The following is an 18,556-nucleotide window of genomic DNA, read 5'->3' as shown; positions in this document are numbered from 1 at the left end:
AGGGTTAAGGCAATCTAGGGCTCTAGGTACAAGATGACACAGAGCCTTCTGTGGCTTTCCCCCTTACAGCCAGGGCCGGCTCCAGGCACCAGCTAAAGAAGCAGGTGCTTGGGGCAGCCAATACCAAGGGGCAGCACTCCGGCCGCTATTGGGGCGGCACGTCCGGGTCTTCGGCAGCAATTCGGCGGCGGGTCCCTCAGTCCCTCTTGGAGCGAAGGACCTGCCGCCGAATTGCCGCCGAAGAGTGGAGCAGTGCGATCGCGCTGCCGCGGCTTTTTTTTTTTTGCTGCTTGGGGCGGCAGAAAACCTGGAACCGGCCCTGCTTACAGCCCTGGCCCTGCATCATATCCTCACTCCCCATACAATGTACTGGTGTTAAGGCCCTGCCTTCCCTTACAAAGAGGCAGGGACAGTGGCATGGAGTTCCCCCCAGTACTTAATCCAGGAGCCAAGCTGTATCTGCTTGGATGAGTCAGGTTGGTTGCACTCTTTTGTTCCTGCCACATACATTGCCCTCTGCTGAGGTGATGTTGGTAGACTTCCCAGATCAGTAGGGTTTAGAGTTAACACCTCCTGGAGATGAATGGGGCATGCCACCTCTCTCAGATCTATTGCTTCAAACTCTGCAGATGCAGGCCAATATTGCTCTATTAGTTACACTTGGGTCACACTGTCAATTTTCTTCACAACCATGAGGGCTAGAAACATAATGTTCTTAAAATGAAAGTGGAGAGTCTGACATACTCACGTGACCCCAGAAGTTGAGGGTGTGATACTGGGACTCAGGAATGTATTCTGAAAAAATTAACAAATTAACCTAATTAGCACACTCAGACTTGAGTGTTCCCTGCTGCAAAATAAAGAGTACCTGCCACAGAATTTGGTTCTGTTTCATGGGGGAGAGCTTGACAGAGCTACAGAGCACTTGTCCCCATTAAAACCATGGAATAAGTCACCACCCACATTGGAATTAGGAATAAATGTAATTACATGTGGGTGAAATTCATGCTTGGGCTGAGAGCCAGCATTAAACCTATGTGCCACTTAAATTCCACTTAAGCCATTCAGGTTTAAGTGGTGCATAGCCCTTATGCTGGCAACCATACGTGGGTAGATTTCACCTATGTGTGAATAATGATAGTATTGCTTTAAAAGCTTAGATAAGCATCTAGACAGTTATATAAGCACATTTAGCTACAAAGTGAGTGAGCTCGGGAAGATGGTGAGCCTGCCCAGAGTCTCACATGACATGGGCCTGAACTTCCTAAGTGACTTTGACTCCCCAATGGCAGTTGTGTTCGCTCAGCACCTCACAGGATAAGGCCCTATGTGATGAACACAATTAAATCCTTCAGAAATGAAGAGGATATCCTGAATGGCAGCAGTGTTTTTAGGCATTACCACTCCCTTACCGAACTAAGCAAGTCATATCCCATGGCTTTCAAAGAGATTTGTTCTCACGTCTTTTATTTCGACAGTTCCCATCTTGGCCAACCCACTGGGGATTGAACTAGGGGACGTCAAAAGCTGAAAGCATGCACTAAAACTGTAACAGACTAATCTTTTTTGGCTTAGGCACAGAGGGGAGACCCTTGACACTCATTAGTAGGTTACATTAGCTCATACTTTAAATGGTGCTCTATTTTCATTTTGTTAACAACCTGGATTACCAGAACTCATGTTATTTCCTTTCAGACAACATGGCACTAATTTGGGTACTGGTTATAGCAACTCTATGCTAAAATGGCTGCCATAGCAGAAGATATTTTGTGATATGTCTTTCAAACTAATCTGCCTACTGAAGGGCATTTTAAACATGTACAGCAAATGTTATCCAAAATGTTTGTTAATAGAGATATGTGGTACATTTGCTATTGTTACTGCAAATTCATGTTTAGATTATGCAACTTTTATGAAATTAACATAACACCAGCTGTGTGTTTCTGTCTCTTTTCCAAGTACAGTATAATATTGAGGCAATGTGTACTGTTTGGATTTTCCTGGGAGGTAGTTTTCATGAGAATAATAAATAAAACAGATGTAACAAATAAATATATCTACTGTACTTTATTTTCTTATTAAATGCTGTAAACTTCCCATGCCACTGTTTCTTTTGAAAACACATTGAAATAGATATCAGAGACCTTTATGATACAGATTGTGATACAGTTTTAAAGGTGTTTTTACTGTCAGTTATCTGAAGAATGATGCAGTCTTGAGTTTAATAAATAAAATTGTAAATTATGATACAGTGATATACCCAAGAAAATACTTCATTGTTGATTACATTATACTCAGTATAAATACCTTACTTATATTTATAATAAATCTAAAAGTCCCCTTGTTTGGGAACTTACAGGCTAGGGGGCTGATTCATCAACCCTTACCTGAGTAATCCCCACTCATGCCAGCAGTCCTTTTGAACTCAATGGAACTACTTGCCTGAATACGAATTGTCTGAACGAGTAAGGTTTGCAGGATCAGGTATTAATTGTGGATGCTATTACATTAGCAGACAACCTCCAGGATAGAAAGAAACATACATTTTATTTTAGATGTGTTGATCTGAATTTTATGCAAACAATTATACACTGTATCTCAATCAACAAGGCATTCTTAGACTTAGTTACTTCTTGTTAAAATGGAAAATGTTGAGTTGTGAGATGGTTGTTTTATTTTATTTTTAATATTAATATGAATAAGATACCATGTTTCTGCAAAAGAACATTTTATACCGAAGAGGAAGTGTAATTAATAGTCATAGAATGCTGACTGTACAAACATTTGAACTAAGAAATATGCATTCACCTTGCCAGTATTTACAGTAATATAATACCCTAGCTCTTATAAAGTGTTTTTTCATCAGTAGCTCTCAAAGCACTTTACAGAGATAGGTAGGTATCATTATCCCCTTTTTAAGATGGGGAAACAAACAATTTATAAATGTTTTGCTAATTCTGCATTCTTCATTTTAAATCTGTAAAACTTGCTGTTATATTTATCCTTTCAAACTTCTGCTTCCACACATTTTACTGTGGCCTCCGGCTTGGTTTGAGGCTCTTCTGCTTTTTTCTCATTATTCTTTGATTCCTTCTCAGGAGCATTGTCAATTGACTTAGCGTCTTTGATGACTTTGGCTTCAATCCTTTCTTTTTGGGGCTTCTTGTTTGAAAATGGGCAGGTTCTCTTGTACCTTTAAATAGAAATATTAAAGCAAATTAGAACAGAAACACTACCAGGTAGCACACATATTATGAGCGCTGAATAATCACAGAATAGATTAAATACAAAGTATCTAGAATTATCAACTGATCCTGCAGGTCATACTCAAGCAAAACTCCCACTAAAGCCATGGGAATGCTGAATTAGTCCCCCTCCAGTGGTCACATGGTTTTTAGACTTAGTTCTTAAATATTTTTAAATCAGACAACATATATCAGAAGCAGCAGTACATAATGATGAAACTAGATGGAATGCAATTTCAGACATATGCAGCTTTTAGATTGGATTTAACAATCCATTGCCTTGAATGTCTGTCTGCATCACTATATAAGCTTTACAAATGTTAATCTTTCTGAACACAACCATAATTCAAGAATAAGAATTCTTCTATCAGGACTGGGATGGTAGAAAGGTACAAGAAGAAAAATATACTAACATTACAGCAGATACTTAAATGTAGACAGATGAGCTGACATGGAGAAATCACACACCTGGCACATGATTACTTTATTAAGCTCCTTCCTATGACAGGCATTCAGCTACAACAACAATAAAGTTTATCTGCAGAGCTACAGATACTCACATTTCACTCTTCTTTTTCATATGTTTTAATTAAATTTGTACTATATATAAATATGAATATTCATCAGCCGTAATCTAAGAGTAAATACATTATGAAAGAAAGAGCTTACTTTCTGATATAGCAGACTGCAAGAACAGCTGATGCCATAAAGAAGATGAGTGCCAGTACCAGGAGTGCAATGGGTACACCTAAAGATAAAATGATATAGATAACTGATGTGTTTATCTTGATTTTTTTTTAAAATAGTCTTAGTTCTTAAATCAGCCTTTCTGAAAATGCATGTGCCTAAGGTCAGATTCTGCTAAAGGCAGCCTTGAGTAAGTGGGTCCAGTCCCCATGGAAATATCTAGTTCAAATTCACAATGACCTAAGCAGTGGCATCAATTACACTCATTTTGCACACCAGCTGAGTGCAAGTTACACTACTTTGCCATTTACACCCAGTACTTCTTCCATTAAAGTCAATGGTAGTTTTGCCATTGAGTTAAAGGGGAACCACTTCAGGCTTGTTTTGATATTTAGACTATCGTTTTTGTCACTGTTGAATTTGAATTATAATCTCAAAATAATCTTTACTGCCTATTAAAGCAGGGGAATTTAGAGAAATACATCACTACAATGATTTTGTTCAGGTATATGGCATGTTCTCTTGTTCTTTAGGAAGACATCCTATGTAAATTGTATGTGATTGCATTCAAAATATATATAGTCAAAGGAAAGCTTTTTAAAAAACACTTCAGTTAAGGATTGTCATCAGGATTATTAAACAGGAAACAAGGGATGAGCTGATGTTCTTTCCAGGCAGATAATGAATGCTGGATGAAAATTTCAGAGTCATTACCCTGGAAACATATTTATTGTAAAACCGAAGGGCCAGGGTTTGCCAAAGATTTGTACCCAGACTGCTCTGTTAGCTATATAATCTACACAGTTGCATACATGCATATATTATTCTACACCATATTTTCCAAGTAGTACAGTAAAAGTTGAGGATCAAAAAGATATAGTGATTATTGGCATGTAAGAAAATGACACAGTTTTGCTTTTTTTGTTTGACACTAGGTTTTGTGTGGGTGTTTGATAGCTCTATCCTGGCAGGTGTGAGAACCAATTAGGTTTTTCACTTGCACCAAGCATGTAGTGTATGTTGGCAAAATTCCCATTGACTTCCTCAGAAGTAGGAACAGAACTTATGTGGTAAAATTCCACTGATTCCTATTAAAAAGCTAAGTAACGTTACATTTAATCCTCCACAAATATACTAATTAATTTTCAAAAGAAAAGGAGTTTCCTTTGTGTTACTAGTTTTGGCTTTGCAAATCCTTATATTCTTATTCTGCCCTCATACACTCATGTGTAACAATCCTTGATTTTGGTTCTAGCTGTGCACACTAACCCACTATAAAACACTATTTAATAACTAGGGTACATATAAAAAAGACATATAGCCTTTACCTCCAAATACAACACTATCATTTGTAAAGGCAGCTTGGTTTCCATTAGGCACTGCCATCTCCTCTTCACTTTCCAAAATAGTCTGTACTGTTGGTAAAATGGTTTCCGTTACACATTTTATGCGAAAGGTCTTCCGAGGTATTTGGGGTTTTGGTGACTCAGTAGCAGTAGGCATCTCTGTGATGCCCTGAGATGAAGCTGTTGAAGATGAGTTTACTTCTGGATCTGTTGCAGATAACAGGGTTGTACCTGTTTCTGGTATGCATGAATCAATCCAAATATCTGCAAAGTGGGAAAGGCAGTGTAATGAGTTGCACGGGGCGCTATTGCAACATTTTGCACATACCTGAGGCAAACTACACATTGATCTATGGTGGATATTTTCAGAAGTTTTTCTGAGGGTATGCAGTGTGGTAATGAGATGACCACTACTCATACCTATTGATACTAGAGTGACAAGGTGGGTGAGTAATATCTTTTATTGGACCAATTTCTGTTGGTGAGAGAGAGGAGCTTTCAAAGCTTACACAGAGCTCTTCTTCAGGTCTCTGTAAGCTTGAAAGCTTCTCTCTCTCACCAACAGAAGTTGGTCCCATAAAAGATGTTGTCTTGTCTCTCTAATATCTTGGGACCAACACAACTAAAACAACTCTGGATACAACTATTGATACTGTTTATTACTATGAATTTATTCCCAGAGGCTTAGATTTAGCATGTCTAACTTTAAGTATAAGAGTAGTTCCAGATTACTCACCTGCTTAAAGTTAGGCACATGCTTAAGTACCTTTCTTAACAGGGAACAAAGCCCACAAGTGTGACAAAACTTCTTTTACAATGGCATACAAAAGACAAGATCCTTGCCAGAAAGAGCTTACAATATAATTTCCTGTGTTACACATGACAAGGAAACAAAACAAAATGGAGGGAAGAACACAGGTTACATTGTCATGTGGTTACCCAGCATTTTGAGGTTCATTTACATCATTACAGGTGGTGCTATGAGCCCTGCCTTATTATCATGGTTATCCAACACTTCCCAGTATAAACCCCTGGTTTCACCTGCTTATAACTTTGTCAAACGGTAACCATTTGGACTGAAATTTTACATGCCTGGTGTCGACCTCAGACTGATATTTTTTTCCAGCCAAAGAAGTTTAGCGCTTTCCAAGAACAAGATTAGGGGAAAATATGTTATTTTGTCCATGTCAAAACATTCAGGCAACCTTTTCTTTGAGAAGTTTTAATGCCCACATGCTTTGGAGCAGGGACTTGAAGTTTGGCAGTGGAGTTATATTTGTGTCAGGAATGTGTCTTTTTCTGTCCCCAAGAAAATACATGCAAATTTGGCCAAGCTATAAACCTTTGAAAATCTGCAGTTCGCACATTATCCTAATAGGGTTGCCAGGTGTCCAGTTTTTGACCAAAACGCCCAGTCAAAAAGGGACCCTAGTGGCTCTGGTCAGCACTGCTGACCAGTCTGTTAAAAGTCCAGTCGGCAGCGCAGCAGGGCTAAGGCAGGCTCCCTATCTGCCCTGGTTCCGTGTGGCTCCTGGAAGCAGCGGCACGTCTCCCCTCCGGCTACTATGTGTAGGGGCTGCCAGGAGGCTCCACATGCTGTCCCCGCCTCAAGTGCCGGTTCTGCAGCTCCCATTGGCTGGGAACCACGGCCAATGGGCGCTGTGGGGGTGGCGCCTGTGGACTGGGCAGTGTGCAGAGCCACCTGGCCACACCTCTGCGTAGGACCGGAGATGGAACATGCCGCTGCTTCCAGGAGCTGCTTGAGATAAGTGCCACCCAGAGTCTGCACCTCCTCCCGCACCCCAACTCCTGCCCCAGCCCTGATCCCCCTCCCACCCTCCGAACCCCTCAATCCCAGCCCAGAGCCCTCTCCTGCACCCAGAACCCCTCATGCCCAGCCCCACCCTAGAGCCTGCACCCCCACCGGAGCCCTCACCCCCCCGCACCCCAACTCCCTGCACCAGCCTGGAGCCCCCTCCTTCACTCCAAACCCCTCATCCCCAGCCCCACACCAGAGCCTGCACCCCCAGCCAGAGCCCTCACCCCCCTGCACCCCAAGCCCTGCCCCAATTCCCTTCCTGCCCTACGAACCCCTCAGTCCCAGCCCAAAGCCCTCTCCTGCACCCCAAATCCCTCATCCCTGGCACCACCCCAGAGCCCGCACCCTCAGCAGGAGCCCTCACCCCTCCCACATCCCAACCCACTGCCCCAGTCTGGAGCCCCCCCCCCCCGCACCCTGAACTCCTCATTTCTGGCCACACCCCGCAGCTCTCACCCCCTCCAGCACCCCAACCCCCTGAGCCAACCCAGTGAAAATGAGCGAGTGAGTGAGGGTGGGGAGAGTGAGTGACAGAGGGAGTGGGGGATGGAATGAACGGGGGCGGGGCCTCGGAGAAGGGGCAGCGCCTCGGAGGAGGGGTGGGGCAAGGGTGTTCAGTTTTGTGCGAGTAGAAAGTTGGCAACCCTGTATCCTAATGAGGGTTATATAAGCACCTTATCTTCAGGGACAGCCAGTAACTTAGACAAATTGCATAAATGATGCCTGTAAAAAACTGCACCTTTAAAATTATAAGTGGAAAACTGGAATTCTGGGTAAGGCTGGAGTGAAAATGTGACTAGTGAGGAATTGGTCATTGGTTCTTGCTAGTACTCTTACATAATCTGAAAACTATAAAGTTATCACTATATTAACCAGCTGAATAGGTTATAGAAATAATGGACGGAAATGACTTATGTACAGTTCTTAACATGAGTCCCAGGTGGGAAGTCTGATGACGCATTTTCATTCACAAAGTAAGAGCATAGATGACATAGAGTTGTACTTTTTTCACTATGGCCTTTAAGTGACTCTACACACTGCAGCTGGAAGGTCAAACTGCAGCAAAATGAGCTCTTGCCAAATACTTTTGTTATAAGAGCTTTAGCAAGTGGCAATTTGGCCATTAAGATAAATAGTGATTCTTCATTCCCTAAGTTAAATAAAAATTGCTTCCTAATAGCATTTAACAGGCTAAATTTGCTCTACTAAATAATATGACAACAATGTAAAATAGTGACAATTCTCTGTATTTAAACCTGCAAAAGTAAGGAATTCAGGGTTAAGACTGCCACTTTGTCTTTACCCAGCTCATCTTATAGGTGTAGTACAATCCAAAATACTACACAGATAAAAAAAAAGCGCCACATTTTAAAAGAACAGTTCAAGCATACTCAGACGTGATACAGCACATACAAAATCAGCGATATTAAAAAAGGGTAGCTGTTTAAACAAGACACAGTTTTAGCTAACCTACCACATAGGTTCGTAAACCCACACATGAGAGTTTTGAACTGTAGAGAAGGATCAAGTTTACCCCAATCACATCTTTTTTAATTGGACTGTTTAAATGGCTAATCCATTTTGGACACTGTTGTTCCTATGGATATATCCAAGGAGTACCTCCATCCTGGATTTTTCTCACATCACTCCCACTCCAACAAGGCTACTCATGAAGGTCATTAACAAATTCCTTCTGGCCATGTCTAACAGCCTTCTCTCTAACGGCCTCATCCTCAGTCTTTCTGCCACCTCTGACATGAATGATCTCTCAGTCCTTTGTAATAGCCTCTCCTTCCTAGGTTGCCATGACTTGCTACTCTCCTGGCTTTCCCCTTGCTTTCCAGCCACTCTTTCAGCATCTCTTTCACATGTTTAGCCACTTTCCTCCACTGAAACCCTTCAGAGTTCCATACATAGTCTTCTGGTCTTCTCTTCTTACACATTGTGAAGGATGTGGGGCTGGTCTGTAATAATTTATGAATACTGTATATGATCTGGTTACCGTGGTAGTTACTGTATAATTATATTGGGTTATTGGAATATCTACTGCATGAATGTATTGATTTAATGTAATAGCAGGGCTGTTCAGACACTAGCAGGAAGGGAACACAATGTCTTTAGGTAAGAAACCTCTCGGTAAACACGGTGGATGTCGTTAAGAAACAATGCTAAGGTATTATGTTGCAAAGATGCTACATTATTTGCTCCAGCCCAAAGTTACACTCTGTTTTGCCCAGGCTGGGAATGGACCGATCCAAAGGACTTGAAATGGTTAAAAAGTGAGCTGTTGGGAGAGGAGGAGTCAGTTGTCAAGGGCTGTTCCTGAGGAACAGGGTGACATAGACACCGGCCCAGCTGAGGAGGTATGAAGCAGTTGAGCCTTCCAAAGATTCCAGGGGGATGGTAAGCCTTCCATAAGAGAGCTAGGCATACAGACTGTTTATTGTGTTAAAATCCTTTTTCTCTTCTGCTTTGCTGTGTTTCTATTATTAAGATTAAACATTATTTTGTTTTAAGATAGTTGGCTAGTCACTGTATTCAGTGCCGGCCACAAGCTCCCAAAGGGAAGAATTGCTGGGGCCAAACCAAGGAACGGTAGCCCAGGGCCTGGTCTATGGAGAGAAGAATTATGGGATTCCACCTCAGAACAGGTAAGGACGTCAGGCCTAACACTTGAAGTGTGATCTCAGAAAGACCAAGGAAGGGGGTTAGAGGTGCAGGTAGACCTGTAACCATGACACTCATATTCTCCCATAACTTCAATGACCATTTCTACAATGATGGCACCCCCATTTCTCGCTCTACTCCTGAACTCCCTTCTTTTGTCCAGTCTCAACATGTCTATCTCATTCGACTTCTCTTGCTGGATGCACTGTCACCATCTCATGGTCAACAAGTCAGAACAAACCTTATTTCTTTCCTCCTTATCCTTCTCTTTTACCTACCTTCTCTACTACTGTTGACAATATTATCATTCTTTCTATTACTTAAACCAACAATCCCTAGGCCCTGTTTAACTGCACTCCCTTTTTCTCTCCTAAGGGTACGTCTTCACTTACATCCGGGTCCGGATGTAAGCAATCGGCTTTCTGAGTTCGATTTATCGCGTCTGGTTAAGACGCGATAAATCGATCCCGGATCGATCCCGGAAGTGCCCCGGATCGATCCCGGAAGTGCTCGCCTTCGACGCTGGTACTCCAGCTCGGCGAGCGGAGTACGCAGCATCGACGGGGGAGCCTTCCTGCCGCGTCTGGACCGCGGTAACTTCGGAGTAAGGTACTTCGAATTCAGCTACGTTATTAACGTAGCTGAATTTGCGTACCTTAGTCCGAAGTGGGGGGGTTAGTGTAGACCTGGCCTAAGACTCAGGCTCTAGCTAATGCTGATGTCTTTTTCACTATAACAACTCCAAAATCATGGGCGGCACGGGTATCGAAGGCTGGGGAAGGCTGAGCCTCCCCAAACAACCTTGCATGGCCCCACCCATGCTCTGCCCTCAGGCTCCTTCCTGCTTCCTGGCGCTGTGCTGAGGGGGGCTCTTTCCCCCACCCTCCCCATGGCCCGAGGCTGGGGTTGGGGCTAATGAGGGCTGGCCTGTGCTCCGGGATTGGGGGGGACTGCGCCACCCAACCACCCGGGGCTCCAGGGCTGGGGAAGGGGGGCCGTACCACCTACCCACCCACCCAGCGTTCCGGGGCTGGGGAAGGGGGGCTGCACCGCCCACCTGGCACACAGGGGGGGGGCACGCCACTCGCCCAACTGCCCGGCACTCAAGGGTGGGGGGAGTCCCAGGACTGGGGAAGGTGATGGTGGCCGTGGGGGGGCGGGGGGGGGCTTTGGGCTCCAGCAGGAGGGGTGGGGCCTCGGGCAGAAAGAACAGGCCGTTCCTTCTCCCCACAGCTACCTAGATATTACTCCATTTCCTAGTTGCTCTCCACTCTTCCATCTCTCTCATTCCAGGCCATTAAAAATGCTTCCATCAAAATCACTTGCCTTTATTGCTGTTTTTTCCACATTCCACCATTTCTTAGATCTAAAAAAGTTCAAACTTCTTCAATTTACATTCTAGGCTCTCCAAAATTTATCTCTGCCCTCTGTCCTATCTTCAGTGGACACACAGAGCAATCAATCACTGTTTTCTTTATAACAGCCTTTAATATATTTGAAGACTTATCAGTTCCCCTCTCATCTTTTCCTTTAGCTTGGGTGGAGTCACTAATGTGACAATCTAATTTCTCCCCTTGTTACAGGACTGTCTGAAGTAAAATACAAGGCTGTATAGATGGGGATTCTGGGAATATGTGACAATGGTGGCTTTGGAGTTTACTACCTAGTATGGACTTTAGCCAGAATAAATGTATTTTAATTTAGGTATTTTTAGATTTAATTTAGTTTGTTGGGTCATTTTTTATTTTTGCAGTAAAATAATATATATCATGAAACTACATTGTTGTTACTGAAGGAGTATAAACTAGCTATGCGTTTGCATGTGTTTGAAACATTTTCACTAGCACAAGCATGACTGAGCATACCTAAGGGCTTCACATAGCTGACTCCACATAACTGAATATAGTGAAGAAAGCCTTATTCAAGAACTTTAATTACAGCATCATTTTATTAATTTAGGTGAACTAAATGGAACTTCTGTCCATCTAGCATCCTGCATTTAGCAACAGCTCTTTTTTTTCCCTAGAGGGGAAAGATACAATCCGCCATCTAAGATTAGAAAAAAAGCACTAACAATTTTTCTATGAAGATTTGAAATAATAAAACTAAATGTAAAGACTCTAGGTCTCATGCCTACTTACCTGAAGAATTGAAGCAGAAACCATGATATCTGCGGTAGAGAGAGACTTTCCAATCTGCTACTCCAGTTTTGTTCTGACCACATTTTGGATTTGGGATAACCCGAGAAATGACAAGCCATTTATCTGCCACCCATCCAAAGCTAGAATAAAAAGTATCAATCCCTTTAATGTTGGATGCATTCACAAGCATATTGTTGTATGTGAGGAAATGGAGCTGCTAAAAGCTGCTAGTAACTTACAGACTTCACCTACCTGCATGTTTCAAAGCCATGATTCCAGGCCTTCTCAACCTGGGTTTTGCTTGCCAGCTGTAACCCCAGCTGTCTACATGCACTTTCTGCTTCTGAGAAATTCAGTTTGTTTGGATGAGAAATTAGGGTTATGCCTGCAGTCCTGCACTCCTGAATGGTGAGATCTGTAAATTAAACATAAATATTACCTTAGAATTTATTCTTTTATTTTAAGTAAGTGCCTGTGTGTGTAGTGGTGCATATTGTTGTTCACTTTTTAAGTTTTATGGGTATTAGGTCATTAGAGGAGTTACCTTCCAGTGGGAGAGTTAATTTAGTCTTTTATAAGAAAATAATCTGTTTTGTTCACCCCAACAGTCTAATAGTTCAGAGGGTAAGGAGGACTCGTCACCATGGCTAGACTATGACAATGTATATTTAAAAAAATTAATTATAGATGGCAACTTTGAGCCTGTACATGGGGGCAGCCATCTTGCTAAAGAGGATGTCGTTTGTGACACATGTGCGTGAGAGCCCCATGGGTGGGCTGGAAACCAGTTTTCCCACCTGATTAATAATGTCTTAAAATAATAAAACTAGTGCTTATGATAAAACACTAATGACCTCAGCATAGTGAGCTTCACACAGTGACAGGGTTACAAGGCCTGCCATGGATAGCAAACATGGTTGGAAGCATGTGGAGTTTACTCACAAAAAGATGCCCATTAGAGGAATTTTGTAATTGTTAATTACGTCACCTCCACTCTGCTGAGCTGTAACTTTTTAGGCCATTGGGGAAACTCAGATACCTTTGATATCATTTTAAAAGAATGTAACAAGGTTCAAGCATGGGCCAAATTAAGTTACTTACTATCTTTCACCAGAGGTGCTGGAACAATGTGTATAGTGGGGGTGCTGAGAGCAATGGAACCAATCTGTAAACCCCAGATAGAATGAAAACCATTTTCAAGCCAGGGGGTGCTGCAGCATGCCCCCCGCCCCCTGAACCTCTAGTTCCAGCACCTACGTCTTTTACACACGTTGGGCTAGAACCCCAGTTGTGCTAGGGCAGTGCTTGGTACAGATGAGGGCATGGCACAGCTGCTTGGCACAGCTTTACCCCACTTTTTTGTGCTCCTCCTGGGGCCAGCTAGCTGCTTCAAATTTCACCATGTTGCAACAGCCCCCAATGGGCAGACAACAATTGCTGGCGCACAGTGGCATTTTGGCCACACCCACTACATCAAGAACTGGGAACTGGTGGGCTAAGGCTGGTTATATCAGCCCTACACTACATGGGGATTCTCCTGTGCTGGCTTTAGAGCCCAAAGCAACGTTAAGGGGACAGAGAGGGAGAGGGGGCAGGATTTGGCTCTTTAGCTCCATGTACATTCCACCAGGGCCATAAGAAACATAAAGCTGCATTTTTTATGTATAGTAGCAGACAAGCTAAACAAACAAGGAACAACACACTGTAGAACAAACAAGGAACATTGTAGAGACCAAACAGAATGAATATACAGTGGCAACAAAAACCCAATAAATAATCCAATAACTGCTTCTCAGATATCCCCTTCAGACTGTACTAGCCACCACCATGCATACATTTATGGTGGGAAGGTGTGCCTGCGTACCATAGTGCTCAGCTCAGACAAGGAGAGTGGTCTGACTGTGAAGAGAATGTACATTTACCTTATAATGTCCTCTTGGTGGCCAATATATCCTCCATTTGGTCCGACTCCTCCTACTTCAGTCAGTGCCTCCAGACTTAACCCACACTATTCTAGACTGTTCTGTCTCCCCTTTTTCCTCCCAGTCAGACCCAGTCATCTCCTGCTGGGCCTCTCCATGTCCCAGCTGCAGCAATGCAGATCCCACTCTCCTCTCTGCTTCTTAGGCCTAATCCATCCTCTCCTTTCCTGTCTCCAGGGCCTGCTCCACACTTTCCCTCCTTTCATACCATTAACACGTGATCCTTTCCCACACTTTCTACATTCAGACACAGTCTCTCCTGTCCTTACCCTCTCTGTCCCCAATCCAGGGATTTGCTCAGCATCTGTTAAAATTTGGCTGAGTAGACTTTTTAATGTATAATGATGATGATAGACGTTTCTTACTGACCAGTCATATTAATTACCAGCCTTAATTTTCCAATCCTCAGAAGGACTTGGAGAAATACAATGCAGCTTTTCAAATTGAATTGAGCTACTGACTGAATGGAACTTCCTGACACTTGACAAGTGGGCTGGATACCTGTAAATGCCTGACTGATGCACAATATACTCAACAAAAGAAATATCTGCATATGAGAAAAGCAGTCAACTAGATGTTCACCGATGAATGGGAAGAAGGAAGATTCAGTATCAGAAAATGAGGGCTCAGTTGGAGGAAGGAAAAGAAAATAGAGTGAATTGCAGATAGAGTGCAATTTTTTAACCTGAAAAATACAAAAGAAGATAAAATGGAATGTGTATCGGAAATTAACATTTTTGAAACAACATGGAGAAGTAAAAAGCACCTTCTCGGACAGTTATCAGCTTTATTGTGAACAATAACTAGTTTTACAAGGTAAGAAAAAGATTAGAAGCAAACAGCAACCACACAATCATCCTACCCTTTTCATGACTTCCTAAATCATCTCTCTGAGTCCTGTGATGAAGCAAACTGAATTTGTGTTGGCTACACAAGCTGCTCTTAGCTAGCCTCTGAGCTCTTCTGTACTTGGCTGGTCTAACAGCAAAAGGATATCTTCATCTTGAAACATATGTTGCACATTTGCAGGAGAAATCTACTTCATTAGAAGAACAGTGGAACTGATTGATTAGGAGAAATAAAATCTGAGAATAAGACAAAGATGGTGGGTGCAGAATAGAATAAAGGGACTTGAGCTGTTGTAAAGTGAGGGAGATGCTTCTGCTTTAATGTGATCTAGTCTCTTTGCTGTTTCGGGAAACTGCTGCTGACGTCTCTGTGTTTTTCCCCAGATACTCAGTTCATATTGCGATGTCCTGTGCATGAAGTGCTGGGTGGGTTCCTCTGTCTGCTGGTAGCAGAGAGGGACATTCTTAGGCTGCCATGGTGAGAAGGATCTTTGCCTGCTGGGATTTTTAAGGGAGGCTAAGACTGTTAGGTACACAAATCCCATTGAATTTCAACAGGAGTTGGGCATCTAATTTCTTTAGCTGCCTTTGAAAATCCCATAATTTGTTGTGTAGGACCCTTCAGTAGATAAGAAAAATAAATCAGTTTGACATTGAAATCTGGTTGTTTACACAGGTAGAAAGAAAATTTCCTCTTTGCAAAGTGTGACTAAATTCACTTATAGAGACTGATGAGCTCATCCCTGCCATGTTGCAGGAACCTGCATGCTAATAGCTATTGAGGACATAAACGAGAAGGTCATTTTAGGCTGATTTTGAAGATGGGGGCTGAATCAGAGGATGTCTGAGTTTCATTTGACACATGGCAGAAAGATTGCAGCTGGCCCTCAAGGCCTTTGGAAATGACACAAGCTAGTATTATAACTAGCTGTTAAAGGTGTGCGCCTAAAAGGATAGGTATGTGGTATTTATGACTGATACAGTGAGTTACGTAACAAGGTTCATTTAGCTCAAGTGTAGCTTTCTCTGTATGGCACATTCACTAGTGTTTTCTCCCATCTTCCCTACCTCTTACTTATGGTTAAGAGTTGTGTTGATCAAAAAAGACTTTGATGCTTTTTGAAAAATGCATCCTAAGTGACTTAGAAGCCTAAGCTCCATTTTCAAAAGTGACACAGGCACTTAAAAGCCTACATTTCACTGACAGTCAACTTTGAAAACAGAACATAGGCACTTTTGAAAATTGTACCGTTATACTTTCCTTTCCCTTGTTAAAGATATATCTCATTTCTGACTGATTCTACTCCCCTGCAACTTACACATCTTGAGGGGAAATAGTCTTGCACTCGTTCTTGGAAATACCAAGTTTAAGTGTGTTGGGTGCCTCTCTTTTATTTGATGCTGCAGTACAGCAATGTTTCATATCTTCGTCAGAATTAGGCTTTGGAGTTTCTGCGTTGTAGCTCCTCCGGAGAGCTCTTTCTGACAGCTGCCACGTAAGTTGGTGGCAGTCAAAACTCTTATTCCACAAACAAATTTTCTATGTGCATTTTTGTTTGTGTGTGCTGGGAGCCACACAGGAAGTGAAAACGTCTGCTGGTGTTCTGAACCAGCAATTCTGTTTTCTTCTGGTGCAAAACTGGGATCCTTCCTCTATCTACAGTATGAAAAAGCCTGTAATTGATTTATCAACATCATCACACTGTGTAGTGTGACCTTCTGACAGTTTGTCGGTCTCCCAACAGTCTCCCCCAATCACTATCTAAATATAAGGGAGTTGATTGCTGACAATTGCGTATGTATAGTCATTTGCTTGTATGTGATATTCCCAACATCTGCTTCCATCATTTTGTCTTTTAAATTTTGAGCCCACTGGAGCCAGGATTGACTTATTTGTGGCGCACATTCCCACACCCCAGGGGTTCTCAGAGTTTATTGCCCTGCAACCCTCTTCTGACACCAAAATTACTACATGACCTCAGAAGGGGAGGCTGATGCCTGAGCCCACCTGAGTCCCACTGCCCTAGGTTGGGGGGGCCAAAGCCCAAGCCCCACCACTCTGGGTGGGGGAGCCAAAGCTGAAGCCCACGGGCAGGGGCTGTAACCTGAGCCCCGCTGCCAAGGGCTGAAGCCCTCAGGCTTTGGCTTTGGCCCTGGGCAGTGGGGCTCGGGTGTCAGCCCTGGGCCCCAGCAAGTCTAAGTCAGCCCTGGCGACCCCATTAAAATGGGGTTGCGACCCACTTTGGGGTCCTGACCCACAGTTTGAGAACCCCTGCACTATACAATCCACCAACAACTAATCAGTAATCTCTTTGCCAGTTTTCTTGGAGCAGTTACTCTCCTCCTCCTTGAACTTCCCTCTTACCTCTAATGGTAGATCTGCCAAGGCAGGGCATCAGGTCATATTGTGGAGGGGATATGCCCTCCTGATCACTGTGTTGTACTTGTTTGATAGCTGAAGAGCAGACTTCAGCTTTCATGGCTTGCAAACCAAGTCCCCAAGTACTTTCTTAGAAGAAGCATTAACCACATAAAAATTAAACAAAAATATTTCATATGAAAATTATATGACTATTTGTTAATGGAATTATGATGCAACCATTGCATTTGAGAGCTATTTAAGGCAGATGCTACTTTATTAATTCCTGAAATACACTGTTGTCCAAAAAGGGAACTCCCAAGTGTTTGGGTTATTTTTTCTTCCAATAGTAACCAGAGGCAGACTTCATTACCCCTAAGCTGTACTTCAAGAATCATGCCTATGTCCCTGAGAACTTTGTTGGAGCCTCATATTCACTGTTACGATATTTCAAAATCAAAACAAACAGTTTACATTTAAAATAACATTTTTCTAAGGCACCCAATGACCAATTTCACTCATATTCTGTGATTAGATAACCACTCAAAAGCTTTTGCTGTGGCATCTTCCAAAAAATTTGACATCTGGCCAGATTTTCACTTGCTACTAAAAATATCATCAAAAATTAAACAAAAAGTCTTGTGACACATTTGGACATTATTAAAAATGATTCAAATAATTAAATTGGACATAAATATTCAGTGAAAGATATTCACAAGCAAGAATGTTACTGAAAAATATTCGCTTTTGCAATGATTTCTGAGAAATCTGTGGTTTCATATACCTACAAATTATAGGTTACTTTAAAATATATACACATACAGAGTTATATATATTCACAGATGTAATTATACACCTGCATATTTTATTTTCAAACACACTGATTTAGCAAATATCTTTTCTGGAAAAAAGAGAGAAAGAAAACCATTTTACATCTACCTTGAACATATTTTTGGACATTGAGAAAAAGTTGCACACACTGAAAAATTGTAAGAAAACATACCTTTCACATTGAAAGAGCCTTGAGCTAGGAATTTCATAATCCAGATTGAGAACAAAACCAGGATAACTCCAGAATAAGTTCCCATTATCATTAACACCAATAACAAATGAAAAAACTCAGGATGGGTTGTTGCCTACGTTAAAGACAATGATGTATTGCCAGTCCCCTTGCTTTGGGCTTTGAGATGACTTTCTTGACAGCTACGTAGGTGCCACTGTACTGATTTACCAAAAGAATGTCAGCAAATATTTGTTGCTCAGCTAAAAAGGCATCTACTGGTCAAGGGCACTAGCTGGAAATACATGACGTCCCCAGAACATTTCACAGCTGGCTGGCTGGAAAATTCAGCTAATGCTGACTCAGAAAACATACAGCTGAGGAAGGGAGATAATGAAATGTTAGTCTGTCAGTCTTATAAACAGTTTAAAAAATATTTTTCTCTTGCTATTCCTTTTGTAA

At 42.3% G+C, this 18,556-nt stretch overlaps 1 protein-coding gene across 1 annotated transcript; it reads right to left on the bottom strand.

The window, feature by feature from the left end:
- Positions 1–2,528: 2,528 nt before the first annotated feature.
- LYVE1 (lymphatic vessel endothelial hyaluronan receptor 1) lies at positions 2,529–18,331 on the bottom strand. The gene is made up of 6 exons (XM_065402922.1): positions 18,098–18,331; positions 12,158–12,320; positions 11,906–12,045; positions 5,261–5,542; positions 3,915–3,993; positions 2,529–3,193 (listed from the first exon to the last, which is right to left on the bottom strand). Exons 1-6 carry the CDS (start codon positions 18,186–18,188, stop codon positions 3,007–3,009), a joined length of 942 nt encoding a protein of 313 aa, XP_065258994.1. The 5' UTR covers positions 18,189–18,331; the 3' UTR covers positions 2,529–3,006.
- Between the last annotated feature and the right edge of the window lie 225 nt (positions 18,332–18,556).

This window comes from Emys orbicularis, chromosome 4 (assembly GCF_028017835.1).
Source record: "Emys orbicularis isolate rEmyOrb1 chromosome 4, rEmyOrb1.hap1, whole genome shotgun sequence".
Classification (NCBI taxonomy): domain Eukaryota; kingdom Metazoa; phylum Chordata; order Testudines; family Emydidae; genus Emys; species Emys orbicularis.
Note: the sequence above shows the minus strand (reverse complement) of the source record. Positions and strands in the feature narration are given on the sequence as shown.

Coding starts and splice junctions, on each gene's coding strand:
- LYVE1 (XM_065402922.1), bottom strand. CDS start 18,188: ATGATAATGGGAACTTATTCTGGAGTTATCCTGGTTTTGTTCTCAATC. Junction 12,321..18,097: donor AGGCTCTTTCAATGTGAAAG/GTATGTTTTCTT, acceptor TTTAATTTACAG/ATCTCACCATTCAGGAGTGC. Junction 12,046..12,157: donor CATGGCTTTGAAACATGCAG/GTAGGTGAAGTC, acceptor TTTTTATTCTAG/CTTTGGATGGGTGGCAGATA.